This window comes from Pan troglodytes, chromosome 15 (assembly GCF_028858775.2).
Source record: "Pan troglodytes isolate AG18354 chromosome 15, NHGRI_mPanTro3-v2.0_pri, whole genome shotgun sequence".
Classification (NCBI taxonomy): Eukaryota; Metazoa; Chordata; class Mammalia; order Primates; family Hominidae; genus Pan; species Pan troglodytes.
In genome coordinates, this window is record NC_072413.2 from 62,402,514 (window position 1) to 62,426,717 (window position 24,204).

The 24,204-nt window shown below is 43.5% G+C and overlaps 1 protein-coding gene across 2 annotated transcripts in view; it reads left to right on the top strand.

Annotated features, from left to right (window-relative positions):
• The window catches only part of MTHFD1 (methylenetetrahydrofolate dehydrogenase, cyclohydrolase and formyltetrahydrofolate synthetase 1), a 71,979-nt gene that overhangs the window by 35,093 nt on the left and 12,682 nt on the right, over positions 1-24,204 (top strand). For both annotated transcript variants that reach the window (XM_016926218.4, XM_054666646.2), the window contains exons 9-22: positions 1,682-1,809; positions 2,606-2,703; positions 2,895-3,068; positions 4,217-4,353; positions 7,084-7,130; positions 8,431-8,538; positions 8,686-8,760; positions 12,467-12,569; positions 15,990-16,066; positions 17,022-17,162; positions 18,281-18,349; positions 18,950-19,061; positions 19,159-19,298; positions 21,589-21,630. In XM_016926218.4, coding sequence (XP_016781707.3) covers positions 1,682-1,809; positions 2,606-2,703; positions 2,895-3,068; positions 4,217-4,353; positions 7,084-7,130; positions 8,431-8,538; positions 8,686-8,760; positions 12,467-12,569; positions 15,990-16,066; positions 17,022-17,162; positions 18,281-18,349; positions 18,950-19,061; positions 19,159-19,298; positions 21,589-21,630 — 1,451 coding nt within the window. The remainder of the gene's footprint in view (positions 1-1,681; positions 1,810-2,605; positions 2,704-2,894; positions 3,069-4,216; positions 4,354-7,083; positions 7,131-8,430; positions 8,539-8,685; positions 8,761-12,466; positions 12,570-15,989; positions 16,067-17,021; positions 17,163-18,280; positions 18,350-18,949; positions 19,062-19,158; positions 19,299-21,588; positions 21,631-24,204) is intronic.

The window sequence follows — 24,204 nt, forward strand, 5'->3', positions numbered from 1 at the left end:
AGGGGCTGTAAGAGGAAATGTTCTGCCAGTTTGCTGCTTATAATCTTCTAGAAACTTGAAACCATCCCAATGAGTTGTGTTGACCAGCTCCTTTTACTCCATATAAAAAACATCTTACGTATCTGTGGTGGAAAGAGAAACTCTTGCGTTTGGAGGCTGCTTTTTCAATTTCAGTAATGTACACATTTTCTCATTTTGCCCTCAGCAAATTTGTGATAGGTAGTGTTAAGCCTTCTTTGCATTTTGGACTTCAGATTAATATGGAGCCCACGGGAGCTGCAGAACTAACTTTTTTTTTTGAGACGGAGTTTCGCTCTTGTTGCCCAGGCTGGAGTGGAATGCTCACTGCAGCCTCCGCCTCCCGGGTTCAAGTGAGTCTCCTGCCTCAGCCTCTGAGCAGCTGGGATTACAGGTGCCCGCTACCACGCCCAGCTGATTTTTAAATATTTTTAGTAGAGACAGGGTTTCACCATGCTGGCCAGGCTGGTCTCGAACTCCTGACCTCAGGTGATCCACCCGCCTTGGCCTCCCAAAGTGCTGGCATTACAGGTGTGAGCCACCACACCTGGCCCTAATTTTTAATAAAAGAGCTGATGCTACAGCTAATCTCTTTTTTTTTTTTTGAGACAGAGTCTCGCTCTGTTGCCCAGGCTGGAGTGCAGTGGCGCAATCTCCGCTCACTGCAAGCTCCGCCCCCCGGGTTCATGCCATTCTCCTGCCTCAGCCTCCCAAGTAGCTGGGACTACAGGTGCCCGCCACCATGCCCGGCTAATTTTTTTGTATTTTTAGCAGAGACGGGGTTTCACTGTGTTAGCCAGGATGGTCTTGATCTCCTGATCTGGTGATCCGCCTGCCTCGGCCTCCCAAAGTGCCTGCTAATCTCTTAATTCTGGCTTCTTGCCTCCACCTTGGAGGTTCTTCTCAGTTGTGGCGATCTGATCAGAGAGAAGTGGTGATGTCGCTAAGACTACCAGATGCAGCGCGGGAGCCTTATTGCTTCGAGGTCTAGGCCCGCCCCCAGCCCCTCCTGGAAGTGCACTGAAGCCAAGTGTAGGATGTTCTTTGTGTGAGTGAGCAATGATGCATCATTGGGTTTTGTTCTCTTGAATAGCTATTCTTTGCTGGTAAGATTTGTAGTTGTTCTTGTGTCCTTTTAAGGGAAGTGTAATTATATTCTTTGCCTTTAGCATACATTTAAGTAGCTGTGTCTTTGGAATTGGATGTTGAATTGTTCCTCCAGCTCACACATGGAGCTCACAAAATGCTGACAGTTGCTGTAGAAACGATATCTGGCAGCTGTGACAGAGTTGGATCTTTGTGCACCCAAAAAATTTCCTTTGTAGGCTTTAGCAAATTAACATTTTAAAATGGGTGCTCATTATATACTGGGTAGTTGGTTTTAAGAATAAAAAACAGTTGGTATTTTATTTGCCACCTGAGAGACTACAAAAGGATTCTCCAGGTTCTGTAAAACCACTTATGCATCTTGTGAATTTTTGCAGGTAAAATAATTTTCTCCCTAAGAAATAGCAAACATCTGTCATTCCATAGCTTTTAAGTTAAGTAGGCACTGGAGCCTGATGGGACGAACACACCCTACAATTCTGCTGAGTTTTTGTCGTAACTGATCACCAGGACTGTGATTCTGAGACTTAGTTTTGATTTCTCCCCACTTGACCAGATGATAAAAAACCAAATGGGAGAAAAGTTGTGGGTGATGTGGCATACGACGAGGCCAAAGAGAGGGCGAGCTTCATCACTCCTGTTCCTGGCGGCGTAGGGCCCATGACAGTTGCAATGCTCATGCAGGTAATTGTGAATAAAAGTTTCTATAAGAGTTCTGAAAAGCTGATCGAGTTTTGGCTGCTTTTCTCCCCAAGTAGAAATGTCAAAAACCTACTCAGAAGTAAAGATGTGAATTTATTGAGAAAAAGGGAAGGGAAGAATAGAGAAATAAGATCAGGCACATTAATAGAGGAAAGTAGGGATGGCATAATTCCAGTCTCTTTTGGAATATAATAACTTTGAAAGAAGAAAAGTGCGATCACACTGGCTTGGCCAGGTCTGTTTTGGTTTGCCTTCCCTTTTTTTTTTTTTTTTTTTTTGAGACGGAGTTTTGCTCTTGCTGCCCAGGCTGGAGTGCAATGGTGTGATCTTGGCTTACCGCAACCTCCGTCTCCCTGATTCAAGTGATTCTCCTGCCTCAGCCTCCTGAGTAGCTGGGATTACAGGTGTGCACCACCACACCCGGCGAATTTTGTATTTTTAGTAGAGACAGGTTTCTCCACGTTGGTTAGGCTGGTCTGGAACTCCCGACCTCAGGTGATCCGCCCACCTTGGCCTTCCAAAGTGCTGGGATTACAGGTGTGAGCCACCGTGCCCGGCCTGCTTTCCCTTTCTAACATGCACCAGCTGACAGAGGCCAGGCGAGCAGCCCCAAAGCATGTTAGGTGCCTCTTGACTCTTACCTAGGATTGAAGCATGGTAATAAGTGGGTCTGAAGCAGTTCATTTTGTGATTGAACTGGAGTGACCTGGAGCTTGAAACTGAGGTGAGGATTAAAATAACCACCTCTTCTAAGTTTCATTTATTTCATTTTGCTTAGAGCACAGTAGAGAGTGCCAAGCGTTTCCTGGAGAAATTTAAGCCAGGAAAGTGGATGATTCAGTATAACAACCTTAACCTCAAGACACCTGTTCCAAGGTAAAAATAAAGTTTTACTGATTTAAAACTTTGTGAATTGTTGGTTTTTAGTTGACAGATACTGTGGGTTCACATATGCTCCCTCTGAAGGTGCCTTCAGTGGTTGGGGTTGGGTTGGGGGCTTGTTACTACTGTGGGATTAATTAAACTCAGTGGATAAACATTAATACCTATTTTCTATGTTTCCAAAGTGACATTGATATATCACGATCTTGTAAACCGAAGCCCATTGGTAAGCTGGCTCGAGAAATTGGTCTGCTGTCTGAAGAGGTAGAATTATATGGTGAAACAAAGGCCAAAGTTCTGCTGTCAGCACTAGAACGCCTGAAGCACCGGCCTGATGGGAAATACGTGGTGGTGACTGGGTATGCTTTTTATTCATGTTGCCATCCAAATCTTAGTATCAGTCCTGATACTAAGGCGTTGCATTTGCACTTGGCACATGTATGTAGAGGTGCCTTTAATTTGATTTTAGCATTTTCACCCGTATTTGATCTCATTTGATCCTTACAGCAATCCTGAGAGGTAGGTAAGAATAGATTATAATCATAGATGAGAAAATTGGTCAAGGTTATCCATCTAGTAAGTGGAAGAGTTTGGTCTTAAAACCCGGTCTTAAGATAGAATCACCTTTTGCTGTTGTTGTTGTTGTTGTTGTTGTTTTGAGACAGAGTCTTGCTCTGTTGGCCAGGCTGGAGTGCAGTGGCACGATCTCGGCTCACCACAACCTCTGTCTCCCAAGTTCAAGCGGTTCTCCTGCCTCAGCATCCTGAGTAGCTGGGACTACAGGTGCAAGGCACCACACCCAGCTAATTTTTGTATTTTTAGTAGAGACTGTGTTTCACTATGTTGGCCAGGCTGGTCTCGAACTCCTGACCTTGTGATCCACCCACCTCAGCCTCCCAAAGTGCTGGGATTACAGGCGTGAGCCACCACACCCGGCCAGAATCACCTTTTTGAACCCAAAATTAATTAATTCGATGGATTTACTAAGCATTCATTTTTATTGCTGGGCTGAGGTTATATTAAAAAGCTAGTTTATGAGAATATAAAATGAGAAATTAAAATTATAGCCGTGTCTCTACAAGATAAAGTATATTTGCTTCTTACAGCAAGAAGAGCTAAAATACAGGAATCATTTTTTTTCCTTAAAGTTTTTTGGAAATTACAACTAAGACTTTTGAAAAAGATATCTTTCAGGGCTTTTGTCTTTCTTTTTCTTTGTCTTTTCTTTCTTTTTTTTTCTTTAAGAGATGGGGGTTTGCTCTGTTGCCCAGGCTGGAGTACAGTGGTGCAGTCATAGCTTACTGTAGCCTGGAACTCCTGGGCTCAAGTGATCCTCTTGCCTCAGCCTCCTATATAGCTGGGACTACAGGCATACACTGCTATGCCTGACTTTGTCTTTCTTAATCTTTAGATTATGAGTCATTCTCTAGGGTCTGCTAGGTATGACTTAGTGATTCAGATACACTTAATTCTTTAAACCTTTTTCTCTTTTGCTTTCGTCTTGAAGAATAACTCCAACACCCCTGGGAGAAGGGAAAAGCACAACTACAATCGGGCTAGTGCAAGCCCTTGGTGCCCATCTCTACCAGAATGTCTTTGCGTGTGTGCGACAGCCTTCTCAGGGCCCCACCTTTGGAATAAAAGGTACTAGTGAGACTGGACCATGGGTGGTGACAGGGGACCTGCTTCTCCTTCAGTCCTCCCAGGCCCACGCGACCTATGATACTTATGGGGTCTTCAACTCATTTCAACACCAGGAATGTCATTCTCACAAACCTCTGTAGTCATGCTTTTGATGAAGGCTGTCATTGGATCTCCCCAGCTCCTGCTGTCACTGTTTGCCACTGCACAGGGATTCTCTGGGATGGGTGATATGTAGCTGGAGGTGCTTTTATTTGACCCTCATAGTCCACTGCCACAGTAACCATAAAGGTAACCATAGGTACTGATCATCTTACAGACACTCTAGAGACAATGACAAACCCCACAGATGTTTCACCTTGTTGGGAATAAGAAAAGCCTACCTTTATTGAATATATGCTTTGCGCCAGATATTGTGCTGAGCAGTTTTTGCATATTATTTTATCATCCAGTACGAGATAGTATTGTCACCATTTTAAAATAGCAGCAACTGGGACTTCAGAGGTGGCTTGGTCAAAGGCACCTGTATTAAGTACCAGAGTGATTCTTCCATGTCTATTTCAAGCTCTAAATTACTACCATACTCGCACTTTACCTTCAGATTTTTATTGCTGCGGTACTAAGAACATGTGTTTTTTTTTTTTTTTTTTTTTTTTTTTGAGACAGGGTCTCACTCACTCTGTCGCCCAGGCTGGAATGCAGTGGTGTGATCTCGGCTCACTGCAACCTCTCCACCTTCTGGGTTCAAGAGACTCTCCTGCCACAGCCTCCCGAGTAGCTGGGATTACAGGCACGCACGACCATGCCTGGCTAATTTTCGTATTTTTGGTAGAGATGGGGTTTCACCATTTTGGCCGGGCTGGTCTTGAACTTCTGACCTCAAGTGATCTGCCTGTCTCAGCCTTCCAAATTGGTAGGACTATAGGCATGAGCCACCGTGCCAAGCTGCTATCTTAATTAAAATAATTTTTATTAATTATGATAGGTTCTTAGAGTTAGCTTTCTCTGCTTGGTGAGGGTATCACATTTTGCTTGTTCTAGCAATTACTACAAATGTTGACACCGGGAACACCTTCACCCTTCCACCTTTTTTTTTTTTTTGGAGACACAGTCTCGCTCTGTTGCCTGGGCTGGAGTACAGTGGCACGATCTTGGCTCACTGCAACCTCCGCCTCCTGGTTTCAAGCAATTCTCCTGCCTCAGCCTCCCAAGTAGCTGGGACTACAGGTGCGTGCCACCATGCCTGGCTAATTTTTGTGTTTTTAGTAGAGATGGGGTTTCACTATGTTGGCCAGGCTGGTCTTGAACTCCTGACCTTGTGATCTGCCCACCTCGGCCTCCCAATGTGCTGGGATAATAGGCATGAGCCACCGTGCCCAGCCCACCCTTCCCCCTATTTTATAAATGTAATCACTTTGTTCTGCTCTTGAGCTTGTCTTAACCCCCTTTCAACTTCAGCACGAGCTATTCCTTGTTCTGCTTATTGAACCCATTATTTTCCTTTTACTCTTACTGCAAATTGCCTCACTGCACGGTCTCTGCCTCACAAAAACAAAATACATATTAATATATCTCTGGGCTGGGTGCAGTGGCTCATGCCTAAAATCCCAGCACTTTGGGAGGGTGAGGTGGTAGATTACTTGAGGCCAGGAGTTCAAGACCAGCCAGGCCAACATGGCAAACCCCATCTCTATTAAAAACACAAAAATTAGCTGGGCATGGTGGTATGTGCCTGTAATCCCAGACTGTTACCCTCCAGCCTGTGAGACAGTATGAGACTCTGTCTAAAAAAACATATATATATATATATATATATATCTGATTTACATTTATTGCACTGATAATGTGGTAACCTGGACTTTTTTTGTTAGTTTGTTTGTTTTTTTTTGAGACAGAGTCTTGCTCTGTCTGGAGTCCCAGCTCAGGCTGGAGTGCAGTGGCATGATCATAACTCACTGCAGCCTTGATCTCCCAGGCTAGGACTATAGGTATGAGCAGCCATGCTTGGTGTCCTGAACATTTTCAACTGGCTTTTGGCTAATACAGATTGAGCATCAGAAATCTAGAAACCTGAAATCTGAAAGGCTCCAAAATTCTAAACTTTTTGAGTGCTGACACGATGCTCAAAGGACATGCTCATTGGATCATTTCAGATTTTAAATCCTGGATTTGGGATGCTGGATCAGTATGATGAAAATATTCCAAAATCTGGAAAACAAAAACCCAAATCCAAAACCCAAATCCAAGCATTTTAAATAAGGGATACTCAACCTGTAATCCAAGTAGGCCAAAAAAATCTAGCAATTAGGCTGCTTTCTAACAGCCTAATCTATTTATCTCTATTTAGGAAAAATTATAGTCTTTTTGTTAGGTGTATGTATTTTAAATATTTCTGTTTTAAAAGCCAAAGTAGCTTTATGAGAGTAGGAAATTGAACAGTTTGCCTTTATGTAACTGTCAGCTGGGTGTTTTAACAAATGCCAGTAATTACAAGGAACCTATTTCTAAAGATAATGAGTAGGTATATATTTGTTCATGGTTTTGTCATTTAAACTCAGATTTCAATTGAGAGACTAGTATTAGAAAACACTTGATCAAAACTGTCCAAATGATTGTAAAAAATAAATAAATAAATGTGCTTAGTAGTTACAATAATGCATTTGCATTTATTTGATTTCTAAGTCATTGGAGAAGCATGCTTAACTGAGCTTCTACCCTTGACCTGTCCCCTAGGTGGCGCTGCAGGAGGCGGCTACTCCCAGGTCATTCCTATGGAAGAGGTAAAGTATTCTGGGATTTGGCTGAATTAGATCCCCCTTTTTTTGTCGGCGGGAGGGTGCTGAATTAGATCCCTTTTTTTCCCCATGACGGAGTCTTGCTCTGTTGCCCAGAGCTGGAGTGCAATGGCACAATCTCGGCTCACTGCAATCTCTGCCTCCCAGGTTCAAGCAATTCTCCTGCGTCAGCCTCCCGAGTAGCTGGGATTACAGGCGTGCACCACCACGCTCAGCTAATTTTGTATTTTTAGTAGAGACGGGGTTTCACCGTGTTGGCCAAGCTGGTCTTGAACTCCTGACCTCGTGATCCGCCCACCTCGGCCTCCCAAAGTGCTGGTATTATAGGCGTGAGCCACCGCACCCAGCCTAGATTCTTTATTATAGCTTTTTCTCTCTGGAGATTAGCCTTTTTTGTAGAGCTCTTAGTGGACAAATGACTTGTTTCTCAGCAAAAGCAACACCTAGGGGGAAAACAACTTAATTTGCAGACTTGTGATACAGCTTGGTTTCAAACTTTGGTTTTCAGTGGGAATGATTATTATAAGCAAATGACCAAATGAAGCATGGTATCGGGAAGCACCAACACACAGCGATTTCAGAATTCATTTATGTAACTGCAGAAATGGGAACATTACATAGACATAGAGTTGGTGCTGCTCCCGTGCACTCCTCCTCGCTGTTTTGAGGTGTGTCCTCAGTAACCCAGTGTGGCTGTTGATCCCAGTGGTGTGGTATTTGTGGTCTCTGGACATCTCATTTTGGAAAAACTGCAAGTTCTGTATTTGGGAGGAGATTCTTCTGTGGACAGATAATTAGTCTTTTATGTTTTCTTTCTCTTTTTCTTTTTCTTTCTTTTTTTTTTTTGAGACAGAGTCTCACTCTGTCACCCAGGCTGGAGTGCAGTGGTGTGATCTTGGGTCACTGCAACCTCCACCTCCCAAGTTCTCCTGCCTCAGCCTTCCAAGTAGCTGGGATTACAGGTGCGCGCTACCACACTTGGCTACTTTTTATGTTTTTAGTAGAGATGGGGTTTCGCCATGTTGCCCAGGGTGGTCTTGAACTCTTGGCCTGAAGTGATCCGCCCGCCTCGGCCTCCCAAAGTGCTGGTATTATAGTTGTGAGCTACCACGCCCAGCCAGTCATTTATGTTTTCAAGAACTCCCTATATTGGGTGTTTGTCCACTAACTGGGCTGCCTTCAGTATTCCATTGGCTTTAAAATAGGGATTGAGCTTTGCAATAGAATGAAAGTTGGAAAGATACAGAGCAGCTGGGAGACTAATGTGGCTTCTGTTCTTTTGTAGTTTAATCTCCACCTCACAGGTGACATCCATGCCATCACTGCAGCTAATAACCTCGTTGCTGCGGCCATTGATGCTCGGATATTTCATGAACTGACCCAGACAGACAAGGTAGGATGCCAAAGCCCCATGAACCCTATTGAACAGTTTTGAAAGTATTGAACCATCTGAATTAGTGTTGGTATCTTGGGTGCTGAGGATGCAGGTAGCAAGGCAATGGGGCTCCTCTCATTTTAAAGCCCCTTTCTTTTCTTTAAGGCTCTCTTTAATCGTTTGGTGCCATCAGTAGATGGAGTGAGAAGGTTCTCTGACATCCAAATCCGAAGGTTAAAGGTAAGCTTTTTTTCTTCCACATTTTTTATATTGTATGGAATCTGGAATCTGATCATTGATTAGGACATAAAAGTCTTCTTGGAGTAGCCTATTTTAGATGAAGTTACATCAGTAATCATAGTCTTAAAGTCATGATATACATAGCAAAGATGGATGGTAGAGGTTATTTCTCATTTATCTATAGATTAGAAGTGGCTAGTGTAGAATAAATAGAACACTGACAACCTGCCCTCAGCTAAGAAAAAAACGACTCTTCCTTTATAACATGAACAAGAGTCAGGATGTCACTGTGGCGGCATAGCAGCCTTTGGAGTTTGCATCATTGGGACCTTAAGCAAATTTGTTAAATGACTTGTTTCTCCGCTTACTTGTCTGTAAAATAATACTTGCCTTGCCCTGAATAGATAAGGGTCTGTGTTAAACAGTTAAAACCGTAGTTATATCTATATTTTATTTGAATTTCTGTAACAAATACATAGTTAGTAAGCATACACCATACCACCTGACCCAGAAATCTCACCCAAAATAAATGAAAACTCTGTTCACATAAAAATCTGTACATTAATGTTTTTAGCAGCTCTATTAATAATTTCCAAAAACTGGGAACTAATCTAAATGTCTTTCAATGGATGAATAAATAAACAAACTGGTACATCCATCCAATAAAAATAAATGAGCTATTGATACAAGCAACAACTTGGATGAATTTCAGTGGCATTATGCTGGGTGAAAGAAGCCAGTCTCAAAAGCTTGCATATTGCATGCCTCCATTTATATGATATTCTCAATAAGAGAAAACTATAGTGCTAGGGAACAGATCAATAGATGCTAAGGGTATGGATGAAGGGAGGGTATGACCATAAAGGAACAGCAAAGGAGAGGTGTTTTGTTTTGTTTTTTGTTTTCTTTTTTGAGACAGCGTCTCTCTCTGTAACCCGGCTGGAGTGCAGAGGCACAATCACAGCTCACTATAGCTTCCACCTTCCAGGTTCAAGCAATCCTCTCATCTTAGCCTCCTGAGCACCTGGGACTATAGGTGCACACACCACCACACCTGGCTAATTTTTTATTTTATTTTTTTGTAGAGACTGTGTCTCACCATATTGTCCAGGCTGGTCTCAAACTCCTGGTCTAAAGCGATGGTCCTGCCTCAGCCTCCCAAAGTGTTGGGATTACTGGCGTGAGCCACCACATCTGGCCACAAGGGATTTTTTGTTTTTGTTTTTCTGTTTTTTAATTTTTCAAAAATTTATTGGTTGTTTGTTTGTTTGTTTGTTTGTTTAAGACAGAGTCTCACTCTATCTCCCAGGCTGGAGTGCAATGGTGTGATCTCAGCTCACTGCAACCTCCACCTCTCAGGTTCAAGCAGTTCTCCTGCCTCAGCCTGAATAGCTGGGGTTACAGGTGCCTGCCACCATGCCCAGCTAATTTTGGTATTTTTAGTAGAGAGAAGGTTTCATCATGTTGGCCAGGCTGGTCTCGAACTCCTGACCTCAGGTGACCCACCCGCCTTGGCCTCTCAAAGTGCTGGGATTACAGGCGTGAGCCACTGTACCCGGCCTGTTTGTTTATGTTTTTGAGAAAAGCTTTTACTCTGTCACCCAGGCTGGAGTGCCGTGGTGCAATCACATCTCACTACAGCCTCGACCTCCAGGACTCAAGTGATTCTCCCACCTCACCCAACTAGGTAGCTGAGACTACAGCCAGGTACCACCATGCCCAGATTTTTATATATTGTGTAGAGACCGGGTTTTGCCGTGTTGCCCAGGCTGATCTCAAGCTTCTGGGCTCAAGCGATCTGCCTACCTTGGCATACCAAAGTGCTGGGATTACTTGCATGAACCACTGAGCTCAGCTTTTTTTTTTTTAAGAGATGAGGAGGCCAGGCGTGGTGGCTCATACCTGTAATCCCAGAACTTTGGGAAGCTGAGGCAGGTGGATCACCTGAGGTTGGGAGTTTGAGACCAGCCTGACCAACATGGAGAAACCCCATCTCTACTAGAAATACAAAATTAGCTGGGCGTGGTGGTGCACGCCTGTAGCCCCAGCTACGCGAGAGGCTGACACAAGAGAATCGCTTGAACCGGGGAGGCGGAGGTTGCAATGAGCTGAGGATGCCCCACTGCACTCCAGCCTGGGTGACAGACAGAGACTGTCTCAAAAAAAATTGGGTTTGTGTTTTACAACACTTCTTGGTCACTATGATACTATGATTATTTAGGTCTAGGCTTAGGGAAATCTTCTGGTGCTCAGTTATAGGGACAAACATGTTAATAATACCTTTGTACATGTGTGAGTAATGTGAATTTGCAGATATCGGGATAAAATCACTTTTGTCAGACCCAGACAAAACAGGGCTGGGAAGACATGAAGAAGAGGAGGCTTACACTTACGTGTCTGTGATAAGAACTGTTTGCAAGGCCTGTAATCCCAGCACTTTGGGAGGCCAAGGCAGGAGGATGACTTGAGCCCAGCAGTTCGAGACCAGCCTGAGCAATGAAGCAAAACCTCGTCTCTACAAAAAAATTTAAAAATGAGCCAGGTGTGGTGGCATGCGCCTGTAGTTATACCCAGCTACTCGGGAGGCTAAGGCAGGAGCATTCCTTGAACCCAGAAGTTCAAGGTTGCAGTGAGCTATCATTGGGCCACTATAATCTAGCCTAAGTGACAGAATGAGACCTCATCTCAAAAAAACAAAAGCAAAAATTGTTTCCAACAACTTTATAAAACCCCAAAAGAAATCCCTTCACGTCCTTCACACATCTCCTGCTTTGCACAGCTTGCACATTTCAAATGTATACTTATGTTTCCATGACAAGACTTATCACTAGACATTCTTCAGGATGGGAGTAATTCAGATAAGATGCTCTTGAAAGTACACTTATCCAGTAACGGCAACTGCACCAATGAATTGACAACTCTGGCTTTGAGCTTCTGGGAGTGATGAATTCTGTTTTTTTTTTTTTTTTTTTTTTTTGAGACAGGGTCTTGCTCTGTCACCCAGGCTGTAGTGCAGTGGCACAATCATGGCTCACTGCAGCCTTGACCTGAACTCTCTAAGCAGACTACGTGAAGCTCTCCCTCTTTTCTTTTCCTTTTTTTTTTTTTTTTTTGAGATGGAGTCTCACCCAGGCTGGAGTGCAGTGGCGTGATCTTGGCTTACTGCAACCTCTACCTCCTGGGTTCAAGCAGTTCTGCTGTCTCAGCCTCCCAAGTAGCTGGGATTATAGTCACCCACCACCATGCCCAGCTAATTTTTGTATTTTTTAGTACAGACGGGGTTTCACCGTGTTGGCCAGGCTGGTCTCAAACTCCTGACCTCAGGTGATCTGCCCATCTCAGCCTCCCATAGTGCTGGGATTACAGGCTCAGCCACAGGCTGAGCTTCACGCCTAGCTGAAGCTCTCCTTCTTTGCTAGTAAAAGCTTCCCTTCCCTCACTAGGCATATTTGTGGCATCCCAGGTTATAACCCTCGTCGCTCATTCCTGAATAAACTCAACCTATTTGAAGATAATTTTTTGTAATGTCTTTCTTTAGGCTGACAGTAGGAAATAACCCCCAGCTTTCAGTTTTTCCTTCTGAATTTAAGATGGTTTGCATTTCCTAGAGGGGATCCCATTTAGAGGTAGGGGTCAAAATTTTTGTCTTACGTTTATTGTGCTTCTGTTTGTCTTATTTTATGTTTTCATTTTCCTACACTTTCAGAGACTAGGCATTGAAAAGACTGACCCTACCACACTGACAGATGAAGAGATAAACAGATTTGCAAGATTGGACATTGATCCAGAAACCATAACTTGGCAAAGAGGTACCAGAGCAGTATACAAGCCCCGTTTATTTTGGCTATATTGCACACCCTACACCCTCCAGAAGAGTTGTTAAAATGTGAGGCTCAGAAGCTTCCATGTTGGTATTTTACCAGCTAAGGCATGACCAAGATGGTGACATTATTTCTTTTTCTTGCCACCTCTCTCAGTATCTCTCCTTATTAGCTATCATCAAATCTCTTTGTTGGATTGGTCGAACATTTTGCTGGCTATTCAGTGTTGACTGAAATTAGGGTAGTTAAACCAAAAATCACATTTTACAAATTTAATTTTATGCAAAAAGTTTTAGTGTCATGAAGTAGAGAAATTATGTTTAATCACTTCTTGAATCATGTGTGACCTTTATTCTTAGAACTCTTGTGTGGCATAAATGACTTGATTTTTTCTGTAGTTCTCTAGCTTACCTAATCTTTTTTTTTTTGAGATGGAGTCTCGCTCTGTCGCCCAGGCTAGAGTGCAGTGGCACAGTATCGGCTCACTGCAAGCTCTGCCTCCCAGGTTCACGCCATTCTCCTGCCTCAGCCTTCCGAGTAACTGGGAGTACAGGCACCCGCCATCATGCCCGGCTAATTTTTTGTATTTTTAGTAGAGACAGGGTTTCACCATGTTAGCTAGGATGGTCTCGATCTCCTGACCTCATGATCCGCCCACCTCAGGCTCCCAAAGTGCTAGGATTACAGGCATGAGCCACCGCACCCGGCCTACCTAATCATTTTTTTACCTCATTTTATTAAATTCTCTTATAGCATATTAGGTAGCCTTCAAGGTTTAAATACTTACCAGTTCAGTAAGTAGGTTGCCTGGCTTCACTGCCATATGTTACTTTTCTCAATGCACAACTAGTGTAGCTTAGATTTCACTTTGCATCAACAATGCAACCTTCTATTCTGTATCACTATTGAGAAAGAATCTTCATCCACTCATGCAGAATAGAGCTGAAGGCCAGTTTATTGACTGTTTTTGTGATTTTCCTTGACTCAATAACCATTGCTAGCTAATGGCCTTATTTAGATGACACTCTCAATGTCTAAAACCACATTGGAATTTCTCTTCCTTTGCTTCAATAGCTTTAGACAAATGGTATAATATTTTATAAGGAATAAGCTAAAAGTCCATTTTGAAGATTTAGTATCCGATTTACTTTTCTTTTGCTTCGTGTCTCATTCATGTTTTCTAAGCAACTAGAGGCAGTCATACCTATTGACTAGCTATTTTTTACAGAAATATTAGTTACATGAAACCTGATACTTTTTTCTTTTGAAAAATAAGGGTTGGCTTTAACAACACATTACAGCAAGAGTGGGGTGTGTGTGTGTCTGATTGCTATATAAGACACTGCTTTTGGTATGAAATTACGACAGTCTTTATGGAAAATAATTTGGCATATTATCAAGTGCCTTAAAAATGCTTCTCCTCCTTGACTCATTTAGAGTATGAACTGGGTTTTTTTGTTCATTTTGTGTGTGTGTGTTTTTACTTTGAAATTATTTTAATTTTGAAATAGAAAACATCTTGAAAAAAAAACCCACAAAATATATAGGCAAATTTGTACTCTGTGAGCTTCTCACATCCTTACACTGCTTCACTAATCTCTAAGATGAAAAACTCTGTTCTAAAACATATTCAGCCATCAGCAATGATGTTATTAGTAGGAATATGGATCAATTTAATTTTGTGTTTCTTTGATATTGTTTGGCATTTGATACTGAAATGGCAACTCCTGTTTCCTCTCTATACTCATAGTACTCTCAGCACCTCACTTCTGACACCAGATGGGTAGTTTTTCTCTTCCACAACAATTCAGCTTTCACTTCTCCAGTGGATATTGACTGAGTATCCTATGATTTAACTCAATTCTGACACTAACTGTCTGGAGCAGATCCTACAGGTAAAGGGCTCAGTCCTAAAAGACTGCCCCACTTCAGACACGAATCGCAAGTCCAGGTTGTCACCTGTGCTTCTGACCACTGGTTATAAACTGGAGGGTCCCCACAACCCCCTGCTCAGGTTCATTTGCTAGAATGGCTCACAGAACTCAGAGAAGCATTTCACTTGTGTTTATGGTTTATTATAAAGGATACAGCTCAGAAACAACCAGATGGAAGAGAAGCGTAGGGGGCATCACTCTCCCAGCACCTGGATGTGTTCACCAGCCCAGAGGCTCATCAAATCATGTTGTTCAAGAGTTTTTTTTTTGAGACGGAGTTTTGTTCTTGTTGCCCAGGCTAGAGTGCAATGGAGTGATCTCAGCTCACTGCAACCTCTGCTTCCCGGGTTCAAGCGATTCTCCTGCCTCAGCCTCCTGAGAAGCTGGGATTACAGGCATGCACCACCACACCCGGCTAATTTTGTATTTTTAGTAGCGACAGGGTTTTTCCATGTTGGTCAGGCTGGCCTCGAACTTTTGACCTCAGGTGATCTGCCCACCTTGGCCCCCCAAAGTGCTGGGATTTACCGGCGTGAGCCACTGTGCCCGGCCTGTTCAAGAGTTTTATACACCCCTAACACCTTACCCAGAGGTTGGTGGGTGGGACTGAAAGTTCCAGCCCTCTAATCATTTGGTCTTTTTGGTGACCATTCCTTTCCTGAGGCTGTCTAGGAGACCTACCATAAGTAACTTATTACCATAAACTCAGGTGTGATCAAAAGGAGTTTGTAATGAATAACAAGACACTCCTATCACCCTTGGAATTCCAAGAGCTCTATGAGCCTTTTGTCAGGAACCCATGACAAAGGTCAAATATATTTCCTATTACACTACACATACCAAAAACCAGAACTGAGGGTACACTAAAATGTTAACAGTAGTTAGTCCTGGGAGGTCGTTAGTTGGTTAGTTGCTTGGTCTTTGCCATGTTTTTTGTGGTTATATAATTGGATAGATATTCTGTCATCAGAATAAAAATTCTCTCTGCTAAGTGTGCTATGTTTCCTAAATTTCCAGACCAGGCCTGGCACCCAGCGTGTTTCAAAAGATATTTGCACTTGCCCTGATTTGATGGCTCCTGCGTTTCTTACGGTGGTGGAAAGTCAATGAGTCATCATCCCACAGAACAACAACACAAACCTCAGTCTTTTGAAAAAATGTAGACTGCTCTGTTTTTCTTATATGTGGAATATGCTTTAAAATAGATTCCAGATTTCTAGTTAACTGTTTGAATTCTCTAGATGGGATAAAACCAAGCCATTCCACATTCCTTTGCCGTAAAAATAACTCCTGTGTATTTGTGGTATATGAACATCATTTCTAAACTTTAACACATATTCTAGCTTTGCCATCCATTTTGAAATATTGATAGACAATCATGAAATTAGACTTATTGCTTTAAAACTCTGCTGCTTCCTTTAACTTTGTGGTCCTTTTACTCAAAATCGTTCTATATCTTGCCTGTCTGCTGTAGTGTTGGATACCAATGATAGATTCCTGAGGAAGATCACGATTGGACAGGCTCCAACGGAGAAGGGTCACACACGGACGGTAACAATTTGTCCCTTTCCAAGGAAATTAGTTCAGAGGCACTAGATCTTGCTGCTTCTCTCCTCCTCCATCCTCTCTCATACGATTGATACTGCCAGGTGTTGTTCTGCCTTCTCCCTTTTAAAATGGAAGTGAGTAGGTGTGTGGCATTGAGCACTCCTGACAGCTTTTGCAATAAATCCCATGTGTCACCTGTGTGTTTTTCCCCCAGCATTTTTTCCTGGAGGTGGAGAGCCCCAAGTGAATATCCTTGCATAGAAATTGATTAAAATTGCTTCTTTTTTGTGGCCATTTCACTGTATATCTCCTTGGTTTAAGAGGTACCATATTATTCCCTTGTATATGAAAGAAACAATAAGCGCATGATTATAAGCGGCCTTCATAGGGATAAAATCATAGCTTTTTGGTCCTACTATAACATTTATTTTAAAAAACTGACAACTCAGGGCTGGGCGTGGTGGCTCACGCCTGTAATCCCAGCACTTTGGGAGGCCGAGGCGGGCGGATCACTTGAGGTCAGGAGTTCGAGATCAGCCTGGCCAAACCCCATCTCTACTAAAAAAATACAAAAACTAGCTGGGCATGGTGGCACGCGCCTGTAATCCCAGCTACTCGGGAGGCTGAGGCACGAAAATTGCCTGAACCCAGGAGGTGGATGTTGCACTGAGCCAAGATTGTGCCACTGCACTCCAGCCTGGGCGACAGACTGAGACTCTGTCTCCAAAAAAAAAAAAAAAAAAAAAAAAAATTGACAACTCAGGGTCTTGGAATAATTAATTAATATATTTTTTGCTATTAGAGGATTATTTTCATTAAGTATTTTGGGTAGTATCCTGTTATTCTATCCTTTTAAGCTATTTGTTTAAGCCTCAGATGTAAAAGAGGATCACTTTTGCAATTCACACTTCTGGTTTAACACAAAGTTTTTGCTAGTACCTCTTTTCCCTGCCCACAGGCCCAGTTTGATATCTCTGTGGCCAGTGAAATTATGGCTGTCCTGGCTCTCACCACTTCTCTAGAAGACATGAGAGAGAGACTGGGCAAAATGGTGGTGGCATCCAGTAAGAAAGGAGAGCCCGTCAGTGCCGAAGATCTGGTGGGTACCCAGACACGCCAGGCTTGGCGACATATCTGTGTCTGTTGTCCTAGGGTCTTTCAGCAGTTATTAATAACAAAATGTAATGCTGTACTTAAGACATTGCAATTAATTCATCAATTTAATCCTATTTTGCTAATTACAAGATAATTATGAAATGTTTAAAAAGTACATCAGAGTGAATAATAGCTGGTATGCTTTAGTAATAGATCACAAGTTCCAGATGATTTGAGTAACATCTTCATCCTGTGGGCATCTCTAAAAGTGGGTGTATGACTTCAATTTGCAGAGAACATCAAGAGTACCATTGCTTTATCTTTGTTGCTAGGTAGTTCAGCTACACTTTGATGGCTTAATAGAGTGACCTGATGTTAAAAGTTGGTATTGAACTCTTGCATAATATTGCAGTTTTAGCTTTGGAAGACACATATTGAGTTTGGTATTTATAGAAATTTCTGCCCAGATACCAGAGTTACAAATAACTGAGTACTCTGGGAACGAGCATTGCCGTGCTCTAAAATAGTCTAGAATGGATTTCTCACATCAGTCAGCAGCTGAGCTTGATTAAGATGCTTGTTTCCAGAGTTACATGTTTTTCCAGATATTACATGTGAATGTCATTTGTATTCTATCTGGCAACTTTGGCCAGGCGCGGTGGCTCATGCCTGTAATCCCAGCACTTTGGGAGGCTGAGGCGGGTGGATCACAAGGTCAGGAGATTGAGACCATCCTGGCTAACACAATGAAACCCTGTCTCTACTAAAAATACAAAAAAATTAGCCGGGCATAGTGGCGGGTGCCTGTAGTCCCAGCTACTCGGGAGGCTGAGGCAGGAGAATGGCGTGAACCTGGGAGGTGGAGCTTGCAGTGAGCCGAGATTGCACCACTGCACTCCAGCCTGGGCAACAGAGCCAGACTCCGTCTCAAAAAATAAATAATTTAATAATTGGCAACTTCATAGCATATCCAGAAAAAAACCATGAATGGTCCAATTCAGGTGAAAGTATCAATTGGTCCAAGATGGCTAACATGGGTAAGGCTAGAATGTCAAATATTGGTTTCAGAAGGTTGGGTTTTTTTGCTGGTGGGAGTTGATGCTGCACACATTTGTTTTGTAGGGGGTGAGTGGTGCACTGACAGTGCTTATGAAGGATGCAATCAAGCCCAATCTCATGCAGACACTGGAGGTGAGCAGAGTGACTCCTGCCTTCTTGAATTGGTTTTGGACAGTCAGAGCAGAGTGGTTATAAAGCACACTTGCCAGGCGCGGTGGCTCACACCTGTAATCCCAGCACTTTGGGAAGCCAAGGTGGGCAGATCACAAGGTCAGGAGATCGAGACCATCCTGGCTAACATGGTGAAACCCCATCTCTACTAAAAATACAAAAAATTAGCCGGGCATGGTGGCGGGCGCCTGTAGTCCCAGCTGCTCGGAAGGTTGAGGCAGAATGGCGTGAACCTGGGAGGCAGAGCTTGCAGTGAGCCGAGATCACGCCACTGCACTCCAGCCTGGGCGACAGAGCGAGACTCCGTCTCAAAAAAAAAAAAAAAAAATTAAGCACACTTAACCTGGGTAGTCAAGACCTTCTCCACTTGCTCATCTCTTTCTTCTCATTCTTCCTCACACCTGTGACTGGGACGTTACTGAAATAAAAGAGATGACTTTGTATTTTCCCTCTGGGAAGTATTCTTCCTTCCGATTCCAAATCAATTCCATACCGTTGAATGTGTGATCCCACTTTGAAGCAGGATTGGCAGCTCAGCTCACGGTGTCCTGGTTTCCACAGGGCACTCCAGTGTTTGTCCATGCTGGCCCGTTTGCCAACATCGCACATGGCAATTCCTCCATCATTGCAGACCGGATCGCACTCAAGCTTGTTGGCCCAGAAGGGTTTGTAGGTTAGTGTTTTTTGCAAAACCAGTGAATAGACTGTATGTTTCTTTTAACATCAGGGGAATTGGGATGGCATTTTTACTGTTGCTTTCCTCTTTATAGTGACGGAAGCAGGATTTGGAGCAGACATTGGAATGGAAAAGTTTTTTAACATCAAATGCCGGTATTCCGGCCTCTGCCCCCACGTGGTGGTGCTTGTTGCCACTGTCAGGGCTCTCAAGATGCACGGGGGCGGCCCCACGGTGAGTGGTGGGTTGAAGTATCTGATTATCGGCAGTGTGTTGACGGCCAAAAGGAAGTTGGATGACTTCTGCCTGTTTCTTCATTGAGTTGCTCTTATCCTCGTGATTAACAGGCAGCAAAAGCAAGGGACGGGCAGACAGCCCTTGTGTTGGCTGCCTTATCACTCACAGGCACCGTCAGCGCTCAGCATTTTAAGAGGGCCAAAATCGGCTGCCTGGCCTACCTTTCGGAGGACATCTGACAATATCTAAACCCCTCCAAGGACGTGTACTCGGCTAGCCCCACAAAAAACTGTTTTACGTTCAGACTGTTCTTTTTAAATCTGCATCCCTCTGTATAGTGACACTGGCAACCAGCCAACCAAACCAGTTAGCTGAGACGGAGGTCAGCCCCTTCTTGAGTATACTGTTCATGCTGGACAGGGCCTCCACACCCTAGGGAGGGAGTGGGGGAGAGGAGAATGGCAGATCTGCCCAGGGCTGCCCTGGGTAACAGAGAAACAGGTGGAGACTGGCTCATCCTCACCTCCAGCCTGAATTTTGTATTTCTCTGAATCCTACTGCTTAGAAATTCCTACTACTTTTTATCCTAGTATTTTAACACCTTTTCTTTAGGGCCTACATGAAAAGACATGGTGCTAGGTTTTCTGAAATCATTTGAAAAACTATTAAATTCCTGTCTACCAGGAGCTTGTATTGTAACTTAGGAAATAAGGCCTCCCTGGCCTACAGGATAAAAATCAAATTTGTTTTGGTCAGGGTTTGTCCTAATGTAGCAGTTCTCTGTTTTGGCCTCAGAACCTCTTTACACTCTTGACAGTTATTGAGAGCCTAAAAGAGTTTTTGTTCATGTGGGTTATAGCTATTGATATTTACCATATTAGAAATTAAAACTGAGTTACATGTAAACATAAAGAACTTTGTAAACATGAAAATGCATTATCTTTTCCCAGCAAAATTTAGGCATTGTACATTTTTCAGATCTTCTCTGGGTCTGGCTTAATTGAAGACAGCACTTGATCTGTTGTGACATCACATGTCTCATAACCTTTGGAAAAGTCCATTATATGCTCAATGAGAGAATGATAATGAGAGTAAAAGGGCCATAAGATGTTACAGAATCTTATGGAAATAGTTTTGACTTCATGGACCCCTTCAAAGGATTGGGTCCCCAGAGCACACTGGGAATGCTGCCATAACAACCCCAGCACCCCTATCCAGTCTTAGTTATCCCTGAGTGCCAAAGGCACTCCCAACCCAGCACACCCCTTTCTGCTAGTAGCACAGGATAGACTCCCTTTTTTTTTCCCAGTCACAACTAACATTCCTCTCTCTTACACCCCTCACTCACCCTCACACCATCACACCTCCTTTCCTTGCTTCCTCCTGACCTCACAGTCAGGATAATGTCCCATAATGCTGTGCATGGAGGGGAACATTTGCACATATGGCTCTGTCAAGAGAGTAGGCCTCCTGCTCTTATTAGCTTGCTGACGGGAAGCTACCTGTAAGGTCCTTGCTTCTTGCTCTGCCTCCACACAGCCCCTTCTGGAGTTGGAGCACATAGTCTTACTGCAATGGAAGAGGGCAGAGCTTCTTAATCACTATCCACTGCCCATGGTGGGGCCCATGAAATGGACACCTTCACCCACTTGCTCATTTCTGTGGATGCAACAGGGCTGAGCCATGGCATAGATCAAGACTGGGGGCTGGGGGGTGGGGCGGGGAGGCACCAGACACCTCCATCCTTTAGATATACTCTACAAAAGAGAAAGAAAATCCTTCTGTATTGTTTTCCCTCTTGTTTGTATTGACCCTGCACCACGGTTCAGCTCCACCAATGCTAGGTTGGCACTGTGGACCAGTTCATGAAACCATGGCAGGGCTCCTCACGGGCTCTATCGACAGACATCCCAGGGTGACTTCCGCAGGCCCGACCGCTTCCTCTTTCCCCACACTCCCCTTGACTTCCAACCCCACTGCTATGGCCTTCACTCGAGTCACTGCACCTGCTTGGTACACCCCTTTCCACCTCTCCTGCCATCGATCCGGTCCTTCTCACCTCCTTAATTCAGGTCATAGAGGTCTTCCACACTGCCCAAAGCAGTCGATTTTGTTCTGTGCTGTGTGATTGGTCACATACCCTAAGTCCTTAGGGTAGGAAATAATCTTATACTACTGTACAGCCTGCAAGCATTGCAGCGTCTTGCCTTTAACACATGAAAAGCACCATTTTAAGCTAGGCGATTTAAATAGGAAATGCCTCTGACTCTGTTTCTTTTCCTTCCAGGTCACTGCTGGACTGCCTCTTCCCAAGGCTTACATACAGGAGGTAACCTGAGTTATTTCTCATCACTTGTCCTAGAAAGCACCACACCTTGAATCAGCATTTCTCCACCTGGCCCATGTGGAAATGAATGGGTTATTGCTGTGACCCAGGGTGCAGGGTGCCAAAAGGCCTGCAGTGTGCTGAGGAGTTATATTAAATGAGTAGATAGGGAAGATGCACCTCACAAAACAGAATTGTCCCACATAGGGTGTCAATAAGCCACTGCCCTAGACCAGTGGTTGATTCTCAACAGCTGATTTTGACCCCGGGGACATTTGGCAATGTCTAGAGACTTTTTTTATTATTACAACTGGAGGTGGGGAGTGCTACTGGAATCTAGTGGGTAGAAACCGGGGATGCTGGCTAAACATCCTTTAATGCACAGGATAGCCCCTACAACATTATCCAGCTCAAATGTCGGAGTGTGAGGCTGAGAAACCCTGTCCTAGACTAATAGCAGTTCCCTTCCATTGTCTTCCCTGCATTGGCTGGGTAAGTTCCAAATGCCATTCAGATCAGAAGCAAGTAGAGACCTTTTTTGAAATGGCTTCTCCTCTGCCGATTTAAATCCATATTAACGGGCCAAGATATATGGTCAGGATTCTGGTTGTTTTTCTAGACAAAGCTTCCTGGATATTTATAGCATCAAACAGGAGGCTAGAGAACAACTGTGAGCTCAAATCTTTTCATATTTATGTCATTTACCATCAAAGAAACATCTCTAAAGCCAGTTTGGGGTGATTACAGGAAAGACAGGCCATCAGATAAGGTGGCAAGGTCACCTGCTGTCACTGCTAATTCAAATTTTCTGCCTTTTTGGAAGGCTTTTAAATTATCAAGCAATACAGGGTCACTGTTCAGGCCCCAAATGAAGTATTTCAAAACTGGCTAGAAAAAATTGCTGGTACCTTCAGTCTGCCTGTCTTCTGAGTTATGGTTTGCCTTTTATGGTCATTTGTCTGATTCACGCGTAGGAGGGGAATTCACAGTTCTGGCCCTCCTGCCACCCCACAGCCTTTCCTGTGTCTAATTACAGTGACTGCCCCTAGCTGGCCCAGCTGGTGTCTTCATTTAAGAAATTCTACTTATTTAAAACTGTTCTTGATCAGCGTTACATATTAATTGGTTTTCATGTGACTAGAGGTAAAGAATTAGCAGTGTTCTTTAGAAGCTCAAATAAATCATAATCTCAGTTTTCAATTATTAAAGGAAAAAAGCATAAATCACATTTATAATGAACCTAGTTGTTTTCCACCTTTTATCCTACCTATTTCTGCTTTTTTGGGATCAACAAACATTACTGCTGGGTTTTGCTCGATGATTCAGTATATGTATTTTTATAGAAGACTCTTTTATTTTTTAAATATTTAATGTATTGTTAAGCCTACAATAGTAATATACCCTTTTTAAAAAATAATAATTAAACATTATAAGAATATAATATATGTGAGTTGAGTCCCCTTAACAGTTCGGTGCATATTTCTCAACATTTAAAAATTTTTCATGAATTATACACATGTATTTTTGTGTTTGTCCTAAAATGGAATAATTAAGCTCTCCATGGTTTTGCACCTTTAGTACCTCTTGGACAGGTTCCATGTTAACACAGATGGGTCTCACTTTCATAACATCTGCATGATAAATATTTATTGAGTGTATGTATCATAATTCATTGGCCCAGTCCCCCTTGGAGGAGGTTTATGTTTATAATTTTCCAATGCTACAAGCAGGGCTGCAGTAAACATACTTAAAGATACATTTCCTTAATTGCTTCCCTTTAGTTTGTAGTACTTGGTTTTTGGTGGGTTTTTTTGTTTTGTTTTGTTTTGAGATGGAGTCTGGCTCTATTACCCAGGCTGGAGTGCAGTGGTGCGATCTCGGCTCACTGCAAGCTCCGCCTCCTGGGTTCACACCATTCTCCTGCCTCAGCCTCCCAAGAAGCTGCGACTACAAGCACCCGCCATCATGTCCGGCTAATTTTTTTGTATTTTTAGTAGAGACGGGGTTTCACCATGTTAGCCAGGATGGTCTCGATCTCCTGAACTCGTGTTCCACCCGCCTCGGCCTCCCAAAGTGCTGGGATTACAGGCATGAGCCACCACGCCCAGCCGGTTTTTGGGGTTTTTTTTAACAGACAGGGTCTCACTCTGTCACCTAGGCTGGACTGCAGAGGCGTGATCATAGCTGCAGCCTCTAACTCTTGGGCTCAAGCAGTCTCCCGGCTTCAACCTCCCAACCAGCTGGAAGAACAGGAACACGCCACCACACCAGGCTAATTTTTTAATTTTTTGTAGAGACAGGGTCTCCCTATGTTGCCCAGGCAGGCTGCTGTCGAACTCCTAGGTGCAAGTGATCCTCCGATCTCAGCCTCGCAAAGTACTGGGATTACAGGTGTGAGCTACCACATCCAGCTCAGTTCTTTTTTTTTTTTTTTGAGACAGAGTCTTGCTCTGTCACCAGGCTGGAGTGCAGTGGTGCAATCTCAACTCACTGCAACCTCCGCCTCTGGGGTTCAAGTGATTCTCCTCCCTCAGCCTCCCAAGCAGCTGGGACTACAGGTTCCTGCCACCACACCTA